At 48.8% G+C, this 27,988-nt stretch overlaps 1 protein-coding gene across 6 annotated transcripts in view; it reads right to left on the bottom strand.

The window, feature by feature from the left end:
- LOC100056096 (cationic amino acid transporter 4) overlaps positions 1 to 27,988 on the bottom strand; it is a 35,010-nt gene continuing 7,022 nt past the window's right edge. The window contains exons 2-6 of one of the 6 annotated variants that reach the window (XM_005612367.4): positions 11,110 to 12,131; positions 10,051 to 10,643; positions 9,690 to 9,798; positions 9,333 to 9,607; positions 1 to 4,816 (exon numbers count right to left, since the gene is read on the bottom strand). In XM_005612367.4, the coding sequence (XP_005612424.2) occupies positions 4,703 to 4,816; positions 9,333 to 9,607; positions 9,690 to 9,798; positions 10,051 to 10,643; positions 11,110 to 12,091 (2,073 nt within the window). In that variant the 5' untranslated portion in view covers positions 12,092 to 12,131 and the 3' untranslated portion in view covers positions 1 to 4,702. Of the gene's footprint in view, positions 4,817 to 9,332; positions 9,608 to 9,689; positions 9,799 to 10,050; positions 10,644 to 11,109; positions 13,144 to 27,988 lie in introns of all 6 variants that reach the window. The other 5 variants (XM_070276082.1, XM_070276081.1, XM_070276083.1 and 2 more) reach the window with 5 other exon arrangements.

Genomic DNA, 27,988 nt, shown 5'->3' with positions numbered 1-27,988 from the left:
TCTGCTTACAAAGGTATAATTTATCAAATTCATATGTCATAGTTAGCATGAGAGAAAAAGACTTCCTTAAATCTGGAAACAAAACAGAACATCAAAACCCCCCAGCAATATCTCAAATGAAAAGTTATGTTATAATCATCCTCATCAGTTCATTCAGTCCTGTGTAATCAATTCTTGATCTTAATCTTCTATTAGCAGCTTTATGAAGTCATCAGTTCCTCTGTTAGTGTTCTGTAATTTCTTACCCAGTCCAGTTTTATAATCAGAAAGTTTACCAGAAGCCTGTATTCTAGAGTGAGTGTCTGAATTCTTTCCATGAATTTCTCTGAAGAGGAAACATATTTGCAAAAGCAAAAAGCATCAGAGTAAAACAGTAACTATCTGCAAAAGACAAAAGACTCAAAAGGACAATTGACAAAGAAACTTGCCTACTTCTGTGACATACAACACTTCAAGATAATAACTAGAATTATGGCTGAAAACCAGGATAGATCAGAACTTTAGGAATGTTATATAATTTCTAAAACATTTATATCAATTACATTTACCCACAAAACCACCACAGAAGGTTCATCCTGACTTATTTGACAATGCTTCCCATGTAATTTAACAAACCAAATAAGCCCAGTTTATTATCTTCCTCCTCATAGGAAGTCTCTTTGAGAAATCTCAGAAAATCCTTAGAGAAATTTTCTTCCTTCTTCCAGGTCAAAAGAGAGCGTTTATTCAGGATTTTAATATTTGGGGTTGGAGGAGCTTGTTAAAATATAAAAAGTTTTAAAACACTTGGTCAAATAGGAAACAACACTCACTCTATTCAGTCAAAGTGACAACAGAAACAGCCAAGGGCAAACGCAGTTAAAACAGTCAAAAAATCTTAATAGAAAGACCTCAATATTTCTGAACATAGGGAATTATTTTAACAAAACATAGATTTTCTGTCTTTTAGATAGACTTACTCAGAAGTAAAGAAAAACCTTTTATAACCTCTTTATCAAGAGCAGGCCAAAAGTTCAAGAAAATTATCCTTTTGAGAAAGAAAACCAAATTTTTATTTTTGCACCAGCTCATTTTTGACATTAAAACCCAATTACTTAATTGGATTTACTTTAATCTTAGCCAGCTTGAGCAGGCATAAAGCTCTTTTCAGAATTTCTCTTTCACAAACCTTCTGTAACTTTCTTTTTACATTCAGAATTTGTCCCATGCTTCCTTCTCTTTTTCCCTTCTAGTACTTTAGGAAAAATTTATCTTTCTTAACACCAGAAATAAAAACATTTCCATTCTTTATACCTTCTTTACTGAAAACTTACATCTTACTTTCCTTGAATACCAACCTTTTTTCCTTATTAATTTTTAGTAGCTTTAATTACACATACTAATTAGAATTTTCAACCCTTACAGACCTTAGTGAAAACTAAAAACTAAGCAATTATGAACTGTTGTTTACATTAGCATTCTGTGGTTTGGCAAATTTGTAAATACCTTTTATAATTTCTAAAAACATGTTACTTCATAGTACAATCTTTTAATAAAATACAAGACATGTTTACTAATATACCCAAACATCTTTTAGTTTCTTTGTAATAAGAAGCCAAAAGTAGATAAACCTGGAGATGTCTAATGATAATGTTTCAGTATTTCATCTTATTTGGAAAATGACCCAGATATTCAGCGAGTTTTTTATCATTCAATTTCACCTAGCAAAACTTCAAAGTTTCAAGTTACCAGAAAAATTTTGGAATTTATTTTAAATACATATTCCATAATGCATAATTATTGTTTAAAAAAATTCACTCGGTACTTTTATCTTTTTCACATCTATTTAGTTTACTCATTCCCAATAACTATTTACATTGCCTACAGAACTTCATGAGACATTAGACAAAATCAGTTATCATTCAGACAGAGCTATTATTTTGCTGACAAGTTTGTAACAGGAGTAACATGGGTTTATTTGACTAGTAAACCCAGGCTGTACGCCTGCACCTTATCCAATGCTGATACTCTGAGGACATGTCCATTTTAATCAAACCAATAAATTTAAATAAGCTTTTATTTACTACAGATTAATTTATATCATGTTAATTTACAATGCATTTGGGTTAGTTTCTCTTACATTTAGAAATAATTTAGGTTAGGGGCCAGCCCCGTGGCCGAGTGGTTAAGTTCACATGCTCCACTGCAGCAGCCCAGTGTTTTGCCAGTTCAAATCCTCGGCGCAGACATGGCATGGCTCATCAAGCCATGGTGAGGTGGTGTCCCACATGCCACAACTAGAAGGACCCACAACTAAGAATATACAATATGTACTGGGGGGCTTTGGAGAGAAAAAGGAAAAAATAAAATCTTTTTTTAAAAAAAGAAATAATTTAGGCTAAACAAAAGAAAAAAACAAAATAAAACAAACAAAAAACCAAACATTTAGGTAAGTGCTTACTTTAAGCAAATTGAACTGAGCTCTTAATTTTTGGCCATACCATTCAGCAATAAAAATATCACACATATCCAACATACATATAGACACATATACACTGAGTCTCCCCAGCTATTGTTTAAAAATTACTACTATGAATCAGGTACAGTAAAACAAGTCTTAGTTATGAATCCAAATTTTGTTTTAGGCTTTTTACTAACATTTGTGGAGAAGACTTCCAAGTAGCTAGATTTTGGCAAGGGCACTCTTATGGCCGTTTTTTTCCTTCAGTTCTAGGAATTAGTGATGGGATAGATAACAGTTCCTGGAGAGGCAGATGATAATCCTTTTTAAGATAAAAGAACGGGTGGAATCTGAGCTGCCTCTAGAGCTGCACTTCCAGTCTTGAAGGATTTTCTAAGTATAATTGCTCTTGATTTCTCAGAAGCTGGGTTGTAACTCACATGACATCATAGGTTGATGTACTTGTCCGACTGCATCATAAAGGCAAAGAGCAACCACTCGACTCTCCTCCAAGAAGGAGTTTCTGGGGGAATAACTCATCCACTTTAAAGTGTTTCCAATTAGTTAAAATGTACCCAAGGGGTGAGTCTCTCGGGATTCTTGGGGGCATCGCCCAGGGTGGCAAAGCACCATCAGCGTCTGACTGACAGTGGGCTGGAGAAGGGTGCAGAGCCTGACTGCAGGCATCAACATAGTTATAAGATTTAGTCAAGTCCCATTCAGCCCAGGTGCTTAGTACCTGAGCCAGCACAAGGCAAGCCAGGGAGGCAAGACGCAAAGGACTGGAGCAGGCTGGGGTGGGTTCCAAGGCTAGGGTTGAGAGTTAAGTCCCTGGCAAAAAGTTTTTCAAGTTCCAAGCTTACAGGTCTAGGTTCTGTTCAGGTCCAGCCTGAACTTAACCTCGACTTGGTGAAAACAGGTGATGAATGAGACAGACAAACAAGGGAGAGAGGATGAGGCCTCATCCTCATGGCCTCTTCCCAAAGGTTATCCAGATAAGGGTCACACAAACAACAGTCCCCAGGCAAGACAGTTTACGGGATAATTTACAGATCTCCTGTCCCCATAACTGACTCAGCAGGCACCTAAAATACTCAAGTTCTTGACAGGAGACAAAACAGGATTCCAGACTGTCAGTCAAACGACTGAGGGGCCAACCTGGAATCACTTAGGTGCCCCAAAAGCAGAGAGCTCCCTGGAGTGGAGCGCGGACTCTGTGAAACCAGGCAGAGGAGAGCTCCTGGGGTAGGGGCTGAGTGCGGGGCTTTGATTATCATCTGAAAGACAATGAGAGGAGGCTGAGATTCCAAATTTGCATAAGTTCTTAAGACTAGACATTGAAAGAGCTCTCTGATTGTGGCCACATGGTGTTATGGAAAAATACCATCTTTTTCTTTTTCCTGGACTCATAACTGAAAGCTGCCCAATTCTGAAGAAAGCAGCCTGGGCTGCAGGTGGGAATGAAATTAGCATTATCTATTGTTTTGGAACTTAGACACGGCTGGTCAGAGTATATGTATATCACAGCTAGAACCGAAACCAAGCCAAGCCAAGCCAAGCCAGGAGAACTTCTGTGACTGGCTCCTCTAATTCTTCCTTAATATGGAGCATCCCCCAAACCGAGATCCTCACAATGAAGGCCAGACCAAGGCTTCCTTTGTCGGAAGTCATAGAGGGTGTCTCCTGCCAAAACAAGGCTTCCTTTTTTGAAGTCAGACCAAAGGAAGAAGAAATACCAATCCGATCATTTGTACCAAAGTTACTCACCAAAAACACATTTTCCAAACCAAGAAACCATTTCTTTACTGAAAAGTGAAAATATGTGCAAAGGAGTTGGTAGTGCCAAGCCAGGAAAAAATCCTAGAAGTCTCAGGAGAAATGCTCCAGGCAGCTGCTGGACTCATCCACGGGTTCTCCACACTGGCGAGGAGCTGACGAATCTCGGGCCAAAAGGTCCATCTGGACTTAGCTCCTGGCTGGCTTGCCAAAGTGTTACAGCAGCACATTCATTTCTGCTCGCCGCCCAGAAAGCCAAACATGGAGACAAGGCGATTGCAGGAGAGTTCAATGGCAAAGCAGCCATGCAAGGAAGCGAGAGCAGGAGTCTCAAACCCGCTTCCTTGAAAAGAGGGGCTCGGTGATATTTATAGGATGGGGGGAAGGTGGTCTGAAATGTGGAGACAGGTGATTGGAGGTGAGGAGACGTAATTGATGATCTGTGCAAGCGTGGTCAGACTCCATGCCTCTTTAGAGGACGTGTGCTCACAAAATGGCAGTATGAGCCTGATCTGAGGGTGGAGTCTTCAGCTTCTTGATGTCGAAAGGTCGCCTATCAGACATCTGCATGGGTCCAGGTGATGAGTTGGTGGTCTCAACCTGGATTGAGTGGACAAAGGGGTTCTAATTGCTGAAGAACAGCTCACAAGCCCATTACCATGGTACCCAGGCTCCAGGGAGATGTTAAGTATAGGAACCTAGTGGGTGTCAGCTAGCTTATCGCCTAAACAGCAGTTAACAATGGGTGGGTTAAACAGCTAAAAGCTATAATCGGTAATTGCAAAAAGTTAAAAAACCTTTGGGGGCCAGCTCCGTGGCCAAGTGGTTAAGTTCGTGGGCTCTGCTGCGGCAGCCCAGGGTTCGGATCCTGGGCGCGGACATGGCACCGCCCGTCAGGCCACATTGAGGCAGCGTGCCACATCCCACAATTAGAAGGACCTGCAACTAAGATATACAACTATGTAGTGGGGTGGGGGTGGGAGTTGAGGAGATAAAGTAGAAAAAAACAAAAAAACCCCCCACCTTTGGTTCCTAGCTACTTAATGATCAACGCCTCTTTGGCGGTTTCACCAGAATGAGCCAGATCTATTTAGATTTCACAGGAAACCACTGGAAAGCAAGTGGCAGATATCTGAAGACTCACCCCTCTCAATGCTGTCCTGAGAAACAGGACCTTCCCCAGGTGACCACCGTCCTCTTGTCACACTCAGGAAATTTAATGTTGGCAGAAGAAATCTAATATTTAAATTTCCCCAGCTGTGACAATAGTAGTTCTAAATTTTATTTTCTGATCCAGGATGTACTCAAGGACCTTGCACTGCATGTATCGGCATGTCTCTGAGTCTCCTAAGCAGAACCCCCATCCTTCTACTTCCTCATGTCACCTCGTCACCCTCACACATATGTGCACACAGCCATCGGGCCTGGAGGTGACGCCCATGACACTTCCCTCTGAGCTCTGCCTAGCCTGGCTTTGCTGGCCTCCCCAACCCTGTGGGGCTGGACCTGCCCATGCCCTGCTCCCCTCCCCTCTGTGCTCTCCCCGCCCTCCATCTCTGCCTGGAGCTCCTTCCTGAGCCCTGGGAATCCAGTGTGAGGGGCTCCCGGCAGGAAGTCTTCCCCGGCTCACAGCCCCAGGCCTGCCCCACCTCCCCCAACCCCACTTCCAGTGTCTGTTTAGGGACCTTTCCGCCCTCAACTCAGCAGAGAGCTTCTCAAAGGCAGGTTCACCTGCATTGTCCCCTATGTCCCCAGCAATGACAAAAGGCTCAGACCCATGACTCAGGCTGGGAGTGGAGTCAATGGATGACTAAGGCAGAGGCCTGTAAGGGCCAGGCCACCCAGGAGTGGGCAGAGCAGACATTGGACTCTCTCCTGCCCCAGGACAGCCGCTCACTGCGGGGAAGCCTCAGGCGTGGAGGCCTCAGGTGTGGAGGCCCGGAGACTGCTCAGCTCTACAGGGTCTGCTTCCACATCCTCGTCACTGGGCAGGTAGGGGCCAGCCTGGGCCGGGTGGGGTTGGACAGCGGGAGGGTGCGACAGCCACAGGCAGAGACTCAGCTCAGGTCTCTCCCAGGTAGGGAAGTTTGGGCTCATCCCCACGACCATCACTCTGTGCACTGGAGCCGCTCAGCTGCGTGTGGTGAGTCTGGCCAACATGGCTCCCCTTGGCTGCTGGTAAGCACATGCCCCCCGACCCCTGCGATCCCTGGGGTGACAATGAGTCTTGGGGTGAGGGCTGGGGAGGCAACGGGATGGCAGTTTGGGGGCCAGGCCATGGGTCTGCCCTGCCTCTCCCAGATCACCTCCTTTGTGACCTGCTGCTGTTGTGCGTGGATGGAGAAGCCCATTTCTATGAGGACCAAGCATGAGGAGGGGGCTGCGGGCCTGCCTGACCCTGGGCTACACTTTGGAGGATGGTGGATGGAGCCCCGCCCTGCTGTCCTCATCTGCAGGTAAAGGCCCCGAAGGGAACTGCCAGCCCTGAGCAGAAAGGCAGCTTCCCCACCCCCACATCTGGCTGCCTGGGTGCCTTAAAGGGGGCCCCGCACTGGACCCCACTGCTACTGCTGGGAGCTGGACACTGTTACCAGAGTGGCCCTAACACCACTCGCTGGCCCATTCCTGAGGCCCACAGCCTTTCTCTGCTATTTGGGGCTGGGGACAGAAAATGGTGGGAGCACAACCTAGGGGACTCAGGCATGAAGCCCTTGCAGGACCAGGGCAGTGGGTGGGAGGAATATTCCACCATTCGGCTACAAGGCAGACTGTCCCTCCCGCAACGCCTGCCTCGGCACGTGCTGCTTGGGGACCACAGAGCAGGGCCCTGGTCCAGAGGGGCTCTGGCTGGGGCTGGGGCTGGAGACGCTCTCCCAGGCTCCATCTCCAGTGTTCCCAGCAGCTCCCTGCTCTCCAGCTGTCCACCACACTGGCGGGGTCGCCTCTGGCCCTGCCTGGCTCCCAGCCCTCCTCCTCCTGCCGGCAGCCCCATCACAGGGAGAGACCCTGCCCTCTCAGCTGTCCCACACTGGGCTCGGCACAGCCAGAGTCCCAGGCAAGGGAGAAGGCAGCCTGACAAGAGATGTCACAGCTGCTCTGTACTGGGTTCCTAGGGCAGGGCTCCTCCCAGCTCTGGGCCTCATCCACGGAATGAGGACTGTAGTCGGCAGATGGTCCGACTCTCTAGGACCCCAGGCAAGGGCACAGGACCCCCTTGGGCCCATACCTTCTCAGCTGATGAGCACCAACCCCTTCCTTGTGGCAGCCCTTGGGCTGTGGAGGGCTGGGATGGAGAGGCGGGTAGAGGGGTTGTTGGTGGGCATGGGGTCCTTTGGGGCCTTCTATATGTCTCTTTAGTACCCCCAGCACAACACCCTGCAACCTGCTCACTGGGCTCCTGGGAGCCATGAGGTGGGGAGGCTGTACATCTGGACACAAATGTCACTGCTGCCCAAGGTCACACCCAAGAACTTGTCTGGGCAGCTGCACACCACACCAGAGGCAAATGCATGAGGACAATGCTCTGACCAAGACCCCAGGTAGAGACCAGGGGCTGGAAAGAATGTCCCTAACAGAGGACAAGGAGGCCCCAGCAGGCTGGCCTGGTTCAGGGTTTGGAATCCTCCTGGGGCCTGAATCCTGCCTGCTGGAGAATTTTCCCATGTCCTGGGCCCACGCTCAGGAGGGGAGGGATGGGGCTGCAGGAGCCAAGCCCTCTCTGGGTCCCAGGCAGGGTAAGGATTTGGGGTACCTACTCCAGGGAGACAAGGGGCTGCCTTCTCATGGGTCCCTGGTGAGCAGGGCCATGCTGGCAGCTTGCTCGTGGAATGACATGGGCCAAGCTGGGGAGGGGAGGCCTGGGGCTCAGGCTGGGCAGCATCTGGAATCATCTGGCATCTGGAGCCTCAGCAAAGCCTTGAGGTCCCTGCTGCCTCTCACCCCCAGGGCAGTGTCCATGGGAGGCGGGTTCAGAAGGGCCAGGGTGAGAGATCACGGCCCTGAGGCCTGGTTATTGGAGCGGGGTCGCGTGTCCTTGTGTCCTTGGGGCCCAGAGAAAGTGATGTTAAGGCTGCAGAGAGTTGAGGAATAAAGATGCTAAAGCCAGTGGCTTCCTGTGTGGTCCTCACAGGCAAGAACCGGGAAGTGGTGGTGTCTATGATAGACAGAGCACAGCCTTGGGGAGACCGCGGTGTGCAGGGTAGGCCTAGGGACCCCCAAGATGGGGTCCCACCACCAGAGGTGGGCTGAAGGTCCCTGGAGCAGGCCCAGGTGCTTGTGCACGCACCTGTCCCAACCTGAGCCTTTGTCACAAAGCCCTGAGGGGGCAGCAGTGAGAGAAGCAGCTGGAAGCTGTGAGCAGCCCTAGGCTGGGAAACAGCTGCTGCCTCAGTCTGCACGTGGGTGCACGGCCAGGGGACTGTGTGTGCACGGCCTGGGGACCGTGTGCGACATGTGAGCCTGTGCCTGACAGACACATGTGACTGGGCAGGGGGGCCTCTCCATCCGGGGCAGGCCTCAGGACATGCCCTGCTCACTGGGAGCCCTGGGAAACCAAGGGATCCCCAGAACTCCACCGCCCTTTCCAGGCTGCCTCAATGGGGTCCAGGCTCTTTTCTCTTGATCTACCCCTGAGGGGACACGTGGGGAGGCTGGGAGGTGCCTGGCCTCATCCTTTATGGACCCCTCTGTGCCTGGTATGTGTAGCTCCCCTCTGAGCTGGGCAGAGCGCACTTGCCTGAGTGCAGGACTCCAGGACCCAGGCTAGGCCGTGACCCTGACTCAGGGCTGGGGCCACCCACTTCTAGAACCTCAGCATCAATGTTGTTTTCTGGGGACAAGTATTTGGTCCCTGGAACAGATGAGGACAGTGCCACAAAGAACACCACAGTAGGCCACACTGTGAGCCAAGCAATTATTACCGTGGGTCCCTGGGACTCAAGCTTCTTCCCTGCCCGCACTACTCCACCTGCCCAGGTAGCTGGACTTGGTCATATACTGGATGGCACTGGGCACAGTCCACCATACCAGCACTGGCCATGGCCCACTCCCAAAGAGTCGAAGCTCAGCACCTGGGCTGAGGTCCTGAGGACCCCCAGGCATGGGAAGACCTACACACCTGAGCTGCCCCCGATAGAGGGGCTGCCAGCCCCTCCAGCCTCCAAAGAATGTGGGGGACAGTAAGTAGGCCCCCCGTGGTCCTCATGGACTGGCAGGCTGCTCCATGGAGCCGGGCTCCTGGGCCGGTGCCTGGCTGGGGGTTTGCGTGGCTGGCACCATCTCTTCCAGGTTGCCACGTGTGGCCGTCAGCCCTAGCCGTGCCCGCTGGTTCTCCTTGCTCTGCCTGATGCCGTAGCCAAAATACACCGTGATTCCTGTAGGGGCGACAAAAGCCTGAGGGGCAGGTCCCAGCACTACCACCCTGCTTGCCCTCTTCCTGTAGCCCCCACAGGGTCCCGGCCTGGCCCCCACTCACCAATCAGCAGCCAGATGGAGAAGCTCAGCCAGGCCACGTAGCTCAGCTGCAGCATGAGGAAGATGTTGAGGAGGATGCTCAGGGCGGGAGTCAGGGGCACCATGGGAACCTGAGGGGACAAGTGCAGGGCTGGGCTGCAGGGAAGGGCTGCTGGCCCAGGGCCTGATTTCTCGGGAGTCCACAGAGCCTTTCTCTGCCTCTGGAGATTCCGGAGACAAGACCCACCCGCCATGCAGAGAGAGGGGTGTAGGGTACTGGCCTCCCCGCCCTGCGGCCCTGGTGCATCCTGCCACGGCAGAGGAGGAAGGTGCGAAGGGAGCTGGCTGGGCTGAGCGCGGTGGGTGCTGGCTGGAGGAAGTACCTGAAAGGTGTCCTGGCAGTGCTGCTGCTGGTGGGCCCCCAGGACGAGGAGACTGAGCAGAAACGTGGCGGAGCTGAGCAGGAGCAGCAGGGTGTAGCCCCAGGGCGGGAGGTGCAGGACCGAGTCCCCAAAGACCAGCACGCAGTCCAGGGTGATGGCCGAGGACACCAGGACACCGAGGGCCCAAGCCACAGCGGCTCCAGGCCTGCACCCATCCAGGAAGCGGAGGTAGGGCCTCAGGGCTGGTTGCAGCTGCCCTGGCTCAGAGGCTGAGGTCTGCTCGGTGCCCAGAGGGCTGCCTGGGTCCTGAGAACTGGCTGGCGGGGACTTTCGGAAGCGTAGCATGATGATGCTGGTGGCCACGAAGGTGTAGGTCAGCAGTGCACAGATGCAGCGGAACTGCACTAGTGCCTCAAGTTCGACCAGCAGAGCCAGGAAAGCCATGAGGAACCCGAACACCAGGATGCCCACCACAGGCACCTTCATCCGGGAGTACACATGGGCAAACACCTGGAAGAAGAGCCCATCGGCAGCCATGGCAGAGATGATATGTGGCAAGAAAAAGATGTACCTGAGCAGGACAGTGTTCATGGCTGTGACAGAGGGTGGGAGAGACGTCAGAATGGTGGACAGGCTCACCAGGGGACACTGCTTGGGGCCAGGGTATGGGTGGCCCCTTGGGAACACGGGCATGAGTTTGCCTGGGCACTCAGAGTGAGCCTGAGTGCACCTGGGGTGCTGGATTGTTCCCCCTCACCACCCAGGAATGGGACACCCCAGTTTAGGTGACAGACCCACTGGAGAATCTGATGAGGGCTGAGTCCCTCTGCCTGGAAGGATCTGGAAGCACATGCTCAGAACTGACATTCTGTGTCAACTGGGAGGGACAGTGAATAGGTCCTTCACAACAAGCCCGGGTGGAGAATCTAATCATTAGCACCTTCCTGGGCCCAGGATGCAACTGGGAGCACAGGCCCAGTTGGAGATGTGTGCCCTGGAGTGTTAGGGCAGGGCCAGACCACCCTGTTCCCTCCCACCTTGTCTGGAAGGGCCACTTACCGCAGATTGCACCAGCCACCACAATGAAGGCTGCCCAGCTATAGCCCCGCTGGTGGAAGGCATCAGGAAGTGCCCAGTCAGGGTCCAGGCTGTGCCAGGGCACCATGAGGGTGAGCACAGTTGAGGCAAGGATGTTGGCAGCAGCCACCAGGGTAACCGAGATGGCGAGGGCCATAGGCACAGATCGCTTTGGGTTCTGGGCCTCCTCGCTAGAGACAGCAACAGCAACAAAGCCCACAAAGCCATAGATGCAGGTGGCAGCGCCAGCCATGATGCCAGAGAAACCAAAGGGAGCAAAGCCGCCCTCCTCAGCGCTCCAGTTGTGCGGGTGGGCCAGGACAAACCCCAGGATGATGATGAAGAGGATGATGGCCAGGCTGATAGCAAGGAAGGTGTGGCTGAGCCAGGAAGAGACACGACCTCCACAGGACACAAATGCAGAGGCCAAAAGCAGGATGCCAGCAGCCAGGAAGTCTGGGTACTGGGCCAGGTAGGGCACCTGCCAGGTGCCCACATGGGCCTTGGTGAAGCTGCTGATGCTGCGGCTGAAGATGGCATCTAGGTAGCTGCTCCAGAAGCGGGCCATGGCAGCGGCCCCAACGATACACTGGATGAGCAGTATCCAGCCAACGAGGAAGGCCCACAGCTCACCCATGAACACATAGGTGAACAGGTAGGAAGAGCCCTTGCGGGGCACACGTGCTGCCAACTCTGCGTAGCATAGGGCTGCCAGCAAGGAGGCCATGGCAGCCACGCCAAAGGACACGAGCACTGCCGGGCCGGCCATCTCCTTGGCCACGGTGCCAGTGAGCATGTACAGGCCCAAGCCCACTGTGGCACCCACACCCAGCAGGATCAGGTCCAGCGTGGTCAGGTGGCGCCGCAGCGACGTCTCTGTGGTGGGCTCCTCCAGTGTCTTCAGCCGGTTCAGCTTCTGGCAGAAGCGCGCCACACTGGCAGTGCTGGGCAGCCCCGGGGCCATGGTGGGCAGCTGAGACAAGCACCAACCCACCTGCTGGCACCTACAAGAGGCAAAGGGGAGTGACAAGCTTCCTTGGTCCTGACCAGCCTTCAGTCCTTGCTCTGACCCTGCCCTGGGGACCCAAGCCTGGAACCACTGGCAGTTGCAGGGCTGACTGAGGCAGGCTCAGGGCCTGGCAGCAGGGTGGGCAGGAGGCCACAGGGAAGTGTGGGGAACTCTTTGGCATGCCTCCAGGGCAAGGGAGGGAGTCTGGTTCCAGGTGTGTTTGGGAGGGGCTCTGAGGGTGGGGAGGGGCAGTCCCAGAGAGCCTGGCTAGGAACCACTCCAGTGGTCTGGGATTCCAGAGCAGGGTGGAAACCCGAAGCTTCCTGGGAACTGGGCCAGGCCTCCAGGGCCTGGAACAGGAGCAAGTCTGTGGCCCTTACCGCAGACCAGGCAGCCACCTGGCCTCAGAGGCATTCATCCCGCATCCACGGTCCAGCAGGCAGGTGTATCAACTCAACCCGCCTGGAGGGTGGCTGCCCTGGGACCTGAGCCCCCCTCTGTGCCTGGCCATGCCTCCAGAGCCAGGTCTGTGGTGCCACTGCTTCCTGGTACCAAATGCTTCACCTTTTCTCTCGCCTGAGTCCATCCCCCTAGGACTTGCTGCGACTCACTTGCTGTCACCACTACAGTCCCTCTGCTCCAGAGGGTTTGCCCTAACCCCAAGGCACTGGATGTAGCGCTTGGCCTTTTGTCATGGTGACACACGCACTCAGTCCACCATACCCACACCTCACGCAGCCAACACCAGTGCTTCCCCAGGTTCTGGTTAAGCTGTAATACTGTGTCCGGTTCACAGATGAGGAAATCCAGGCCACCAGGTAAGTGACTAGTCCAGGTCACCAGGGTGGTCTTGGCAGTCCTGTGGAGGCTAAGGTCCAGGTCTGGGTGGGGTCTGGAGCCCACTCTTCGTCCACTGCTGCAGACGTCCTCCTTGATTCCTCATCCTAACACACAGACTCCACCAGCTGGGCACCATTCAGGCCCCTCGACCCTGGGAGGTGTGGGGGCTGCGGGAGTCAGGCAAGACGCTGGTAAGATGAGGGTCTGAATGTGGCTGAGAGGCCCTGGGCAGTCCCTGACCTCTAGCACAATGGGATGGCAGTAAGCCACCCTCACCCACTGATGAGGGAGCGCCCGGCTGTGGGGAGTGTTCTGTGAATTGACAGAACTCGTGCTGGCTGTTCTGAGCTTCCAGATACAGACAGTGTCCTGAAAGGAGGCAAGCAGACCCCTGGGGACCACCTCCAGCCCTCCAGCTTGGGGCACCCCTAGGGCCCCTCAGACCCCAATGGCAGCCCCTCCCAGCCCAGGAGCACCTGTCAAGCCTGGAGGACCCTGGGGGACCGTAACAGCAGCTCCCACTTGTGGATATCTGTGAGAGGTGTCGTGGACTGAGCATCTGCTCCATGCCAGTCCCTGCATCACGGAGACACATCACGTGTCTCACCATGTGACCATCACAAACCCCCTCAGGCTTATTTATTCCTGGAGCTGAGGGGTCTGTGTCCTTCTGCTCTTCCCACTCCTTTGAATGTGGAAAGGCTGGTGTCACAGGGTATGAACTTGTTCACAGAAAAATGAGGACAATCCATCCAAGCAAAGCAAAACCAAAACAGTCATCCTCTTCCCCCAGAACTCTCTCCATGTTGTCAGGTTTCTATGTGGTTTGTGGGATAGGACGTTAGGGGCACCTGCAGGCTGTCTGGCTCAGGGGGCTGGTGACAGGGTGGTGGACTCCCAGACCAGATGGCGCCACTTGGAGCACTCTGCTTTAGCCAGCCCCTTGCTCCCTTCTGGTATGTGGCTGACGTTGTCTTGAGGAGCTTCTCAGATGGGCTCCCACTTCCTGCAGGGGTGACCCCTCCCGCACCTCGCTCCTGTGTGGCCTAAACATAACCGAGCAGATGTTCCTTGTCCTGAAACGTCTTCACAGAAACCCAGAAAAGTGCATTTCCAACCAAGAGGTCTGGGCAGTTGTGTAACAGGAGCTCCCCCAAGGCCTGACCGATGGCCACCTGAGAGCTGGAGTGCAGGGTTTCAGAGACTTCATCTACGCAGAGAGGGGCTCTCACCACACCCTTTTCACAGGGGCCAACATCCAATGGATACTTGTGGCCAAGCGTGGTTGATGCAGTAAACTGTAAACTTCCAGGGACATGGCTGGGCCAAGTGCTGTACCCCAGCGAGCAAGGCAGTTACACTGAGCAACACATGGAGATGCAGTGAAGAGAAAGTACCAAAAATGCAAGAAGAGAGAACACTTCCCACCTCATCGTACACAGCCAGGAGCACCCTGACACCAAACTCAACAAAGACATCACAAGGAAAGAAAACTACAGAGCAACATCTTTATGAATATAGATGCAGGATCGCTCAACTGAGTACCAGCAAAGTGAATCCAGCAACATGTAAAAAGGGCCAAGCAGGATTTATCCCAGGAATGCAAGATTGACTTAACTGAAAGCAGACTGATTTCTGAAAAATGAATCAATGGAATATGTCATACAGATAGAATAAAGGACAAAAACCACAGATCCTCTCAACAGACACAGAAAAAACAGTCAACAAATCTGGACTAGAAGGGACTGCCCTCAAACTCACGAAGACCATCCACGAAAACCCTCGGCTGCTGTGCTCAGTGGAGAGAGACTGAAAGCTTTCCCTTTGCTCAGTAACATCGGGAGGTCCTCTCACCACTTGTATCCAACATTTTACTGGGGGCTCTGGTCATGGCAATTAGGTGAGAACACGAAATAAAAGGAATCCAGATTGGAAAGGGAGGAGTAAAAGTATCTGTAACCACAGATGACAAGATCTTATGTTAGAAAACCCGAGAGTCCACACAAAAAATATTAGAACTAATAAACAAGTCCAGTTAAGATGCAGGACACAAGATCAATATACAAAAATCAATTGTATTTCTATACATCTACAATGAACTATCCAGAATCGAAATTAAGAAAACAATTATGCTTAAATAGCATCAAAAGGAATGAATGTATGTATAAACACACTTAGAATAAGTTTAAGAAAAGAAATGCAAGGCTTGTGCGCTGAAAACATCATGGAAAAAATTAATGAAAGACTAAATTTATGGTTAATTGCTTTTTAAAAAAATAAGACTTCATTTTTCAGAGCAGTTTTAGGTTTATAAGAAAATTGAGTAGAAGGTGGAATTCCTATATTCGCTCAGTCCCTACACAGGCACGGCCTCCCCCACTATCAACATCCCCCACCGGATTGGTACATTTGTTATAACTGATGAACCTGCATTGACACAAGATTATCACCTACAGTCCATGGTTTACATTAGGGCTCACTCTTGGTGTTGGACATTCCATGGGTTTGACAAATGTATAATGACATGTGCACACTACTACAGTAAGCCCTAAAAATCCTCTGTGCTTCACCTACTCATCCCTCCCTCCCCACTAACCCCCGGCAACCACTATCTTCTCACTGTCTCCACAGTTTTCACTTTCCAGAAGGTCACAGAGTTGTAATCGAATCACACAGCATGTAGCCTTTTCAGATTGGCCTTTTTCACTTAGTAATACGCATTTAGTTCATCTTATGTCTTTTCATGGCTTGATAGCTTCTTGCTTTTTAGTGCTGAGTAATATTTCTTGTCTGGATGGACAAGAGTTTATCCATTCACCTACTGAAGGACATCTTGGTTGCTTCCAAGCTTTAGTAATTATGAATAAAGCTGCTGTAAACATCCACGTGCAGGTTTTTGTGTGAACATAAGTTTTCAACTCATTTGGGTAAATACCAAGGAGTGTGGTTGTTGATTCATATGGTAAAAGTATGTTTAGTTCTGTAAGAAACTGCCAAGGTGTCTTCCAAAATGGCTGTACCATATTGCATTCCCACCAGCAATGAAGGAGCGTTCCTGTTGCTCCACATTTTCAGCAACATTTGGTGTTGTCAGTATATTGGATTTCTGCCATTCTAACAGGCGGGTAGTAGTATCTCATTGCTGTTTTAGTGTGCAATTCCCTAATGACAGAGGATGTGGAGCATCTTTTCATGGGCTTATTTGCCAACTGTGCATCTTGTCTGGTGAGGTGTCTGTCTGGATATTTTGTACATTTTTAATTGGGTTGTTGGTTTTCTTATTGTTGATTTTTAAGAGTTCTTTGTATACTTTGGATAACAATCCTTTATCAGATACATCTTTTAGAAATATTTTCTCTTAGTCTATGCCTTTTCTCCTCATTCTCTTGATGTCCAATTAATTTTTGACAAGAGAGCCAAAACTATTCAGTGGGGGAAACAGCAGTCTTCTCAACACACTGTGCTGCAACAGCTGGATCTCCACATGCAAATGAACAAACTCACACTCCTACCTCACACCACATGCAAAAATTAACTCAAAATGGATCAGAGAACTCAATCTATGAGCTGAAACTTTACAGGCAGATCTTGGAGATATTGTGGTTTCAAAAGCATAAGACCACAATAAAATGACTGTTCCAACAAAGTGAGTCACAAGATTTCTTCGGTTTCCCAGTGCATATAAAAGTTTTATTTAGGGGCCGGCTCTGTGGCCAAGCGGTTAAGTTTGTGTGCTCCACTGTGGCGGCCCAGGGTTCGGATCCTGGGCATGGACATGGCACCGCTCATCAGGCCACGTTGAGGCAGCGTCCCATATCCCACAACTAGAAGCACCTGCAACTAAGATATACAACTGTGTACAGGGCAGGGGCTTGGGGAAATAAAGCAGGAAAAAAAAAAAAAAAGATTGGCAACAGTTGTTAGCCCAGGTGCCAATAAAAAAAAAAGTTTTATTTACACTATACTGTACTCTATTAAGTGTGCAGTAGCATTATGCCTAAAAAAAGAATGTACATACAATAATTTAAAATACTTTATTGCTAAGAAAGGTTAGCCATCCTCTGACCCTTCGGCGAGTTGTGATCTTTTTGATGGGGGAGGGTCTGCATCGATGTTGAGGGCTGCTGACTGATCAGGGTGGCTGTTCTTGAAGGTTGGGGTGGCTGTGGCAATTTTTAAAATAAGCCAACAATGAAATTTGCCACATTGATAGACTCTTCCTTTCACAAACAATTTCTCTGCAGCCGGTGATGCTGTTTGATAGCATTTTAGCCACAGTGGAACTTCTTTCAGGGGCCGGCCTGGTGGCCTAGTGGTTAAGTTTGCATACTCTGCTTCAGCAACCCAGGGTTGGTGGCTTCAGATCCTGGGCATGGACCTACACAGTGCTCATCAAGCCACGCTGTGGTGGCATTCCACATACAAAATAGAGGGAGATTGGCACAGATGTTAGCTCAGCGACAATCTCTCTCAAGCAAAAAGAGGAGGAATGGCAATTGATGTTATCTCAGGGCCAATCTTCCTCACCAAAATAAATAAATAAAAAACAAAAATAAGTGAACTAACAAAAAAAAGAAAAGAACTTCTTTCAAAATTGGAGTCAGTCCTCTCAAAACCTTCCACTGCTTTATCAACTAAGCTTATGTAATATTCTAAATCCTTTGTTGTCATATTCACAATCTTCATGGCACCTTCACCAGAAGTAGATTCCATCTCAAGAAACCACTTTGCTCATCCATAAGAAGCAACTCCTTATCCATTAACGTTTTATCATGCTATTGAAGCAATTCAGTCACATCTTCAGGCTCCACATCTAATTCTAGTTCTCTTGCTATTTCCACCACATCTGCAAGTACTTCCTCCACTGAAGTCTTTAAACCCTCAAAGTCATCCATGAGGGTTAGAATCAACTTCTTCCAAACTGCTGTTAATGTTGATATTTTGACCTCTTTCCATAAACCATGAATGTTCTTAATGGCGTCTAGAATGGTGAATCCTTTCCAGAAGGTTTTCACTTTACTTTGCCCAGATCCATCAGAGGAATCACTGTCTATGGCAGCTAGAGCCTTAGGAAATGTATTTCTTAAATATGAAGATTTGAAAGTCAAAATTACTCCTTGATCCATGATCAAAATGACTGCCCAGATCCTGCAGAAGGGATGTTGTGTTAGGAAGCATGAAAACAACGTTAATCTCATTGTACATCTCCATCAGAGCTCTTGGATGACCAGGTACATTCTCAATAAGAAGTAATATTTTGAAGGGAATCTTTTCTCTGATCAGTAGGTCTCAGTATTGGGCTTAAAATATTCAGTAAACCATGTTGTAAACAGATGTGCTGTCACCTAGGCTTTCTTGCTCCATTTATGGAGCACAGGCAGAGTAGATTCAGCACCATTCTTAAGGGCCCTAGGGTCTTCAGAATGGTAAATGAGCAATGGCTTCACCTTCAAGCCACCAGCTGCATTAGCCCCTAACAAGAGAGTCAGCCTGTCCTTTGAAGCTTTGAAGGCAGGTGTTGACTTCTCCTCTCTAGCGACGAAAGTCTGAGATGGCATCTTCTTCCAGTATAAGGCTGTTTTGTCTATGTTGAACATCTGTTGTTTAGAGTAGCCACCTTCATTAATGATCTCAGCTAGATCTTCTGGAGAACTAGCTGCACCTTCTGCATCAGCACGTGCTGCTTCACTTTGCACTTTTATGTTATGGAGATGGTTTCTTTCCTCAAACCCCATGAACCAACTGCAGCTAGCTTCATTCTTTTCTTCTGCAGCTTCCTCACCTCTGTCACGCTTTGTAAAAGTGAAGAGAGTTAGGGCCTTGCTCTGGGTTAGGCTTTGGCTTAAGGGATGGTTGTGGCTGGTTTGATTAGTGAGTCTGTGACGGAAGGCATCTCATCCTCTGGAGGGAGAGTAGAGACACCATTTTCACCACACCATCCTTACCACTGTGCAATGAAGCTCTTTATTTTGAGGAGTGAACTTTTTGGATCATGAGGGCTACATCATCTGTGCCCTCCCCAGGGATGCCTCCTGCATCCATGTTAAAGATTAATTCTCAGCCTGGAAACTTGCCTCCAAGTATTTCCTTAAAAAGGCACACCCGATTGAATCCCTAGTGGAATAAATACACAAATGGAGATCCCACTCTTCAACGGCCAGATGATCCATCTGTTGAACTGGAAAAACTTCTATATTTGAAAAATATTTTAGAAAGCTCTTATCACAAGCAGCTGTCTTACTGGTATTTAAGGGAAGATCAAATGGAAAAGAAATGCCCAAAAATATAATGGCTAGGCTGAGGGAATCTCTAAAAGTGAAACAATCAAAGTCAGGCTTAGAACAAAGATTAAAGAGAAAATTTAAGGAAAATTCCCCTTCTCTGCCCTCCTATGCTCCCCTATACCCCCAGCTCCCTGTCCCTGACCCTCTGGAAGATTTGGTGGGTCTCTGGGCCCCTGGTTTCAACTCTCCTTCTGAAGACTTAGCTCCTCAGCCACTCTCCTCAGATCCTAAAACCCCAACTCCTCCAGACAGCATCCAGCTGCCCATCTTCACTGCCCTCTCTTCAGAAGACTCACAGGGGGCCCTCAGGCCTGACCCCCAAGCTAGGGGCACAGAGGTCATTGGTGTAAATGCTGAAGCCAGGAAGTGAATTCAGTGGAAGCAGCCAGGAAAGGCAGGAAGGCTGGTTTCCTGCCCCTTCCAAGTCCTCCTGCTTTCCAGGGCTCTGTCACCAGGCTCTGCCGGCGTCAGGCAGTCCACGCAGGGTCCACTGTGGATGCACCCTGGACCTCCGCTGCAGACAGTTCATGTCCCCTGGACACAGCCCATCTATGAAATTATAAACCTCTCCTGCCTCCATGGTCAGAAGATCCCACTAAATTTAGAGAGGACATAGAAAGGTCAGTGGCTGTTCATAACCCCACCCACGGAGATCGTGGCTGGCTGCTAAGGGGGTTCTTCCAGCCCAGGATTACACTGTAGTTATCAGACAGGCCAGGGGGCCCCCTGGAGGAAACCCCCTCACAGGGGAAATAGAGGGCCAGACCCTCTCCCAGGCCCTCCTGCAAATGACCAGGAAGTGGCTCTGCTTGAGGCTGACACTCAAGGTTTAACAGGAACAGTTTTCTTTTATTGATTTATTTATTTTTGGAGGAAGATTAGCCCTGAGCTAACATCTGCAGCCAATCTCCCTCTCTTTCTTTTGGCTGAGGAAGACTGGCCTTGAGCTAACATCCGTGCCCATCTTCCTCTATTTTATACATGGGACGCCTACCACAGCATGGCTTGCCAAGCAGTGCGTAGGTCTGCATCCAGGATTCGAACTGAGGAACCCTGGGCTGCCGAAGTGGAACATGAAAACTTAACAGATGAGTCACCAGGCCGGTCACTAGCAGGAACAGTTTTAGAGGCATTTCCTCCTAAAGTTAATTGTTGAAAAAAATTGAATTATGCACTCATAACGAGGAACATCTAAACGCCTTTGTTGAACACTTTTCAAAGGCACAGTGCATTAAACCCGGAAGCCCCAGAGCATATGAATCTCCCAATTTCTGCTTTAGTAGGAAATTTTCTTCCTGATATCAAAAAACAAATTCCAAATCATGTGGTTGGTTGGTCAGGGCAGCCAGTACGTGTAATAATGGAGGCTGCTACACAATATTTTAAAAATAGCAGGAAAGCAAAAGAACAAAGAATTAAGAGCAACTCTTCTCACTTTACAACTGGAATCTTTAGAGAAGCAAAACTGTGACTGTGAGAGGAAACTGAAGCCACTCAGAGGGCTCTCTATTCGCCTCCAGACACTTGCAGGTCTCGCAGGAAACCAGGGCATTGGGAAGAGAGTGTCCTCCTCTTTTTTTTTTTTTTGAGGAAGATTAGCCCTGAGCTAACTACTGCCAATCCTCCTCTTTTTGCTGAGGAAGACTGGCCCTGAGCTATCATCCATGCTCATCTTCCTCTATTTTATACATGGGACGCCTATCACAGCATGGCTTTTGCCAAGCAGTGCCATGTCCGCACCCAGGATCCGAACCAGCGAACCCCGGGCTGCTGAGAAGCAGAACGTGCACACTTAACCGCTGCGCACCTCGGGGCCGGCCCCATGTCCTGCTCTTAAGAGAAGGGAAAGCTGAAAAAATATGCCACCCCTTGGCCCCAGCACTCCCAGGAGTCTCATTTTTCTCCTCCTGAGGGGCATTTTCCCCTAAATAATAGGGGAGGCGATCCTCACTTGCTCCCCTGAGCCACCAGTAAACTTAAAATAGAGGATTGAGAACCAGATTTTTTAAGCGACACCGCTATGACTTTCTCTACTATCCCTTCAGAGGGTTTATCTCTACCTACTTCATGGCCCGGATCCCAGCCACTCCAACAGCTTCAGCCCCTTAACATTCACCCTGCCTCTCTAGTCTCCCACTGCTCACCAGCAAACCTTTTTGGCAGAGGTTTGTTATGTGAATTTAATGCCACTAGAAATTGTAATGACAAAGGCATTTTCACCTCCCTGCCCTCAGACCAAACCCTAAGTTTCCTACTTTCCTTGCTAGAAACTCATCCTGATTTAAATTCTTCTGAAGAGGATGAGCTTTTTTTTTTTTTAGGAAGATTAGCCCTGAGCTAACATCTGCTGCCAATCCTCTGCTTTTTGCTGAGGAAGACTGGCCCTGAGCTAACGTCCGTGCCCATCTTCCTCTACTTTATATGTGGGACACCTACCACAGCATGGCTTGCCAAGTAGTGCCATGTCCGCGCCCAGGATCCGAACCGGTGAACCCTGGGCTGCCGAGAAGCGAAACGTGCGCACTTAACCACTGCGCTACCCGGCCGGGCCAAGATGATGAGTCTTTAAAGGATGTCCCCATTAGTCTCTGGGCCACACATGCAAATTAGGCAGGATTGTTACCATGCACATTACTAAGACAAAGAATGAACTGTGTATATCAGAAGTCCAATACGCGCTCTGCAGAGACACAGAGTGAGGAACTGAACCTATAACAGACCCCCTTCTGCAACAGGGTGGACTAGTTCTTACTTCCTCCCCCTGTAACACTCCAATCTTGTGATAAACAAATGACAAACAATAGGATATATGGGTATATGAGGAAGCCATTTTGGTTAAAACTAACTCAGCCTGTTTTTTTTTTTTTCTAAAACAGTCTGATGTGGCCTGTTGAGCATGGACTGTAAATCTGCTTTAAGTATTTACTACGTCCCAAAGACAAGAACAATGCCCTTAATGATAAGGATGCAACTTGTCCATCAGTATTTCCTTAAGTATAAGCATCTCTCCCTACACCCAGGATTGATCCCTGACCTGCTGCGCTCACCGTGTGACCACCCACTTTGCAACCACACACCTGCTGTGTTCACCGAATTGCTGTGCCAGCAAAGCAATCTCATGGCTATTGGAAAAGGCACGTTCCATTCACGTGTGCTGCACACTCTTTGACAGTATATAACCACTCTGTACACCCCCACTTCTTCGGAGTGTTCCCTTCCTTTGTGAAAGGGCTCTTCTGAGCTCTTCCTCAGGGCTGGCTCATAATAAACTCACTCCAATTTTCATATCTAGATTGGTTATGGATTATTTGCATCGAGAATTGCCAGTGAAAAAAAGAAGGCAAGTTTCACTCAGATGGGAACCAAGTCTATAGATTTGTTCTAGGCTTCAGACATAAAGTCTTGTAATTTCTGTCATCCTGACCTCAATTCCTGCTGGTACAGCCTGGGTGACAGGAGTTGACCTCAGCTCAGTGTTCTTTTCAATTCCTTTGCACCCCAACTCACAAGTTCTTCTTGCATTTATACTTAAAGGGAGGGAATTAACATGGACTCAACTATCTCAGGGATGTCGCGAGTCCCCCTCATATTGTCCCCAATCCTACAGCCCACTTGGATTCTGTAGCCCTCACTCAAGGCTCTGCTCCTGCTCAGTGTGTGGATGACCTTCTACTCTGTAATCAGAGTAAATAGGGAGCCCTTACAGACCCCTCACTCTCATGAAGGCACGAGCTGCTCGAGGCCATAAAGCCTCCAGATCTGAACCTCAGTGGGTGCAGATGACTGGGACCTACTCGGGACAGGAGCCATGTCAAGGCTTTCAACAGCTCACCCGAAATGCCTTGAGTCCATTTTGTCCACCCTTCTCCCCAAAATGAAGAAACAGCTACGTAAACATCTAGGGGCAGCTGGTTACCGCCCCAGCGGATTCCTGATTCTGCAGCCCTTGCTAACCCTCTGTGTGCTCTTCACCCAGACATCACCCCACAGCCTATTTCCTGGCCTTCGGAGCCACTAAACAGCTGTGAAGCCTTAAAATCAGCTTTGTCCACACCCCCGGCTCTTGACTTACCGAATTTTGATAAACCTTTTCATCTATACTGCCATGAAAATAATGGAACTGCTGCCCGCATTCTAGGACAGTCTTTTGCCTCTCAGACATGTCCTATAGCATATTTCTCATGCTAGCTAGACCCTGTGGCATCATGTATGCCCCATGCTTATGCGTGGTGGCCACAGCTGCTACGCAGATTGACAAAGCCAGTACTCTGACATTAGGCTCTCCCAGTCATCTCTATGTTCCCCATGCTGTGTCTGCTCTTTTCCAAGTTCACAGGACACAACACCTCTCTACAGATCCACACACCACCTGTAAGTGTGCTCTTAACCAACTCTTCCATCATCTTACATTGTCGTGGCACTTTGAGTCCAGCTACCTTATTACCCCTCCCTGATGATGGAGAACCCCACTCCATCCCACATGATTGCCCTGCAACACAGAAATGGTCTCAAAGCCATGAGAGGATCTCTCAGACACCATTTTAGACAATCCAGACTTACTTCTGTTTTGTGACGGCTCCTGTACATGGAGTTTCTGGGGAAACATAACAGCCGGTTATGCCACAGTTTCCCCACATGAAATGCTCGAAGCTTGCTCCTTGCCCACTGTAAAATCACCCAAGCTGCTGGATCATAGCTCTCACTAGAGCCTGCACATGAGCAAAAGGGAAAACTGCAGCTATTCCTTGTTCTGGCTTCCTTTACAGATGGAATCAGAGCGAGGAGCTCATTTACAGCAGAAGTAAAGCACTTGCTTGAAGAAACTCTGGGGCACTCATTGAAATTTCATTCCCCGTATCATCCTCAGTCATCAGGGCAAGGGGAATGTAAAATTATAGACATCAAAAGGACTTTAAGGAAAGTCTGGCAAGAAACTGGGCTTAATTAAATGGAGAGAAGCTCTGCCCTTTGTTCTTATAAAGACCCAGAAAACTCCAAATAGGAGACATGGATTGATTCCTTTTGAAATAATTTTTGTATGCCCAATGCCTACTGGCATCTCTAAATCTTCCACTCCTGGGTTAAATGATTACAAGAATTTCAGTGAACAATCTGATGCTATGACTAGCTATAGACAAAAATTCAGTAGTCTACTTGAAGCATATGATCAACACGTAAAAGAGGTGTGGTCCCCACCTGCTGATAAGCCTTGCCATCCCTTTGGACCAGGAGATCGGGTATACATCCAGGACTTTAGAAAAAAAAAATATGCCGTCACCTTACTGGGAAAAACATTTTGAAGTCCTACTGACTACCTACTTTGCCTTCAAAATAAAGGAAAAATCTTCCTGGACCCTTGCAAGCCACGCCAAAATAGACCCAGAACATCACTCTCAAGACAACTGGGAGACAGTGCCCACAGGTGACCTTAAACTAAGGATTTCCAGGGCCAATTCCAGGCCCCAGAAGCAGCTGGCCTCATGGAGTAGACAGCTTTTCCCAAGATCATGGATCAAGAAACCTAGCTTTCACCTACATCTCCTCGTTGCTTTTATTTTTATTTCTTTATTTGTGAGGAAGATTGGCCCTGGGCTATCATCTGCTGCCAATCCTCCTCTTTTTGCTTGAGGAAGATTGTTCCTGAGCTAACATCTGTGCCAATATTCCTCTATTGTATGTGGGATGCCACCACAGCGTGGCTTGATGAGCAGGGCTAGGTCTGCGCCCAGAATCCAAACCTGTGAACCCTGGGTGGCCAAAGTGGAGTTCAGGAACTTAACCACTACACCACTAGGCCAGCCCCCTCTTTGCTTTTTAAACTCCCTACACACACAAACACCTCTTCCTATTAATGAGTATACATATTCCTTTTAGTCATTTATTTAGAAAGCCGACTGGAGAGCGCTGGTCTCTATCTGTCCACTCCCCCTCTCTAAGTTTCCACTCTGGGCTCTTTCCCAATCTGTGTCTCCCTCTTACTAACTCTCTCTTTCTCACCAGGTCGAGCACAGACCAAACACCCCCATATGCCAGTTTACCAAACCCCGGCCACGCTAACTAATCTGACTGTTGGTTATGTCGACAGCTAGAGAGCACAGAAGAACCTGAACTGGTCTCTGTTCCTGCTGATGTCAACACCTGGTGGACTAAGAATGGAAGATGGATGAACGACAGGGTATGGTGTCCACAACAAGGAAGACGTCACTCCACCTCTTCTCCTGGTGAGTCATGTGGGCCCCAGAAAACCTATATAGGACTGTCCCTTGCCCAGATAAAGATAATTGGTCAAAAGTTTTCCCTTTGCATTTAAAGTAAACATGACAGTGGACCTTTCCTGGGTGACATATCAGGACAGTATTGCAAATCAAATTCTGTGGTTTGATTCCACAGGTGGCATCTTCAAACCTCTCAAGGAAATTGTAAGTGACTCTAAAACTATTTTCTTTGGCACAAACATTTGCCAAATCACCACATGTTCTGGATGGCTTATGAGCCACCCTTGTACAACTTGGGGTATTGCAGCTGCCTGCATGGGTAAGCTGCCCAATACCACAAACTACATATGGGTGGATCCAAACTCTGGACTCACTTGCAGGTGACAGGACCAGGCTTCAGTGCTGCCCAAATCAGGCTGCAGGCCTCCTGTACCAGCTATTCCACATCTGTTCTGCTCCCCCAGATTGACAGGAGGGCATGGATAATGGAGATGTTTAAGCATTAACAGTACCAGTGGCAAAGGTCATAGAATACTCTGGACCCTGGGGACTACAAGTTCAGTTCTAACCTTGTCTATAAACCACACTGGTCTTTTTATTTTATGTGACAACAAAGTATAGGAGGGCTCCCAGCTAATTGGTCAGGACAATGTGGACTTGAATACCTGGCCCCTTCTGTCTCCAGTTACTCCACCCCAAATGCCAGCCACATTGCAAACTTGGGCTCCTTTGTTCATAAAGTTGCGCCACATGAACGTGCCAGTTGAGAAATCATAGGGAACCTACTTGTCTATCACAACTCTGAGTTATTTTCAGTAAGAAAAATCTTATTCCCCAGCTTTGGAAATTATGAGTTGGAAAAGGCAAGCTGAAATCTCTCCATGGTGATGGAAGAAGAGTTCAACACACCCTGCATACTTTGAAAATACTCCAGTCAGAGATTAACAGCCTAGTCTGTGTGGTCCTCCAAAATTCACATGCTCTGGACATACTTCCCAGCAAGGAGGAGTTTCTGCAATCATTAGTTTAAAATGTTGCTTTTATGTGAACCAAACAGGGGAAGTAGTATCTAACTTACATCTATTAAAAGAGAAGATTCACATTTCCCATCAGATGAATGAAGTTCACCCATTTCATTGGACTGACTCATTCCCGGGATTGGGAACTGGTTTAATGGCGTGTGAGCAGATGGGCTCCCATCCCTTCCTATCTGCTTGTTCATCCTCACTCTAATCCATGTTCTTTTCTCCCTTTCCTGATTTCTTACCATTCAGCTACTAACTCATTTTCTCTCTCCACAGTCACCAGCTCAGCTTTCAATATGTGAAACCAATTCTGGCTCAACACAAGGTTGACATAAGGGAAGCCATATTGTACAAAAGAAACCATACTGTAACTATGAATGACCTTTGATTAGCCCAGAAATGCTCTGTAGATTTTATGGCCCCTTCCAGCTGCTATAAGTTGATAACTTTGTTTTTCTGAGTTCCTTAGGAATGTGACAACCCTGGAGCAGAGAGCCTATGCTGATAGCCATCATCAGTGGCAACTGAAAGTTCAGGGTATGGGGCATTGCTCCATTCTCTAATTGCATATCCCGTAAAACAAAACTATCAGGAACTGAGACCAGATGCCTGCCCCATCCACAGATCAGATGAAGGCCCCACCCAGAGACCCACCCCCTGTATAACTGGCTTGTAGTCTTTGTTCTGTAAGATGGTTCTTTGGGACATGAGCTGGCCATCTTCCCTCTTGCTAGCAAACTGTAATAAAAAATCCTTTCTCTCCTGCCTCTTTGCCTCCTGACTATTGGCATGCCTTGTTGGGGGCAGAAGACAACCCCCTCCCCCCATCCCCCACCCTACCACCCTTGGGTGGTAAGAAAACTTCCAGGGAAGTTTCTGACAAATGGAAATGGCAAGCAATAGGATATATTGGAGTATATGAGGAAGCCATTTGGTGTAAACCTAATTCGGCCTGACTTTGTTTTTCCAAAAGGGCCTGACTGTGGCCGTTGAGCACGCATGTATATCTGCTTTAAAACATTTCCTATGGTAAGAACAAATGGCCTTAAGATAAAGGTGCAACTTCCCCCCACATTGGCATTTCCTTAGGGATAAGCATCTTTCCTCAGGCTAGGAACTGACTGCTGTGCTCACCTTTGACCACCCAGCTCCAGACAACAGAACCGCCACCCTGCTGTGTTCACCGAGACAGCAGACCTACCTGCTGTTTCAGACCTACCTGCTGTTTCCATCAATCGCTGTGCCAACAGAGCAATCTCGCGACTATTGTAAAAGGGACATTTCAATCATACGTGAAACATCCTTTTTGGGGGTATATAACCACTCTGTGTACCCCACTTCTTTGGTGCCCTTTCTTCCTTCGGGAAGAAAGGCCCTGGGCCCTGGTCCTCACATTTTAGCTCAGAATAAACTCTCCTAAATTTTCATTTACAGATTGGTTATGGATTATTTTTGTTGACATTTCAGAGAAGGGAACTGATGGGGCTC

This window comes from Equus caballus, chromosome 8 (genome assembly GCF_041296265.1).
Source record: "Equus caballus isolate H_3958 breed thoroughbred chromosome 8, TB-T2T, whole genome shotgun sequence".
Lineage (NCBI taxonomy): Eukaryota > Metazoa > Chordata > Mammalia > Perissodactyla > Equidae > Equus > Equus caballus.
This window is presented reverse-complemented; position numbering and strand designations above follow the sequence as displayed.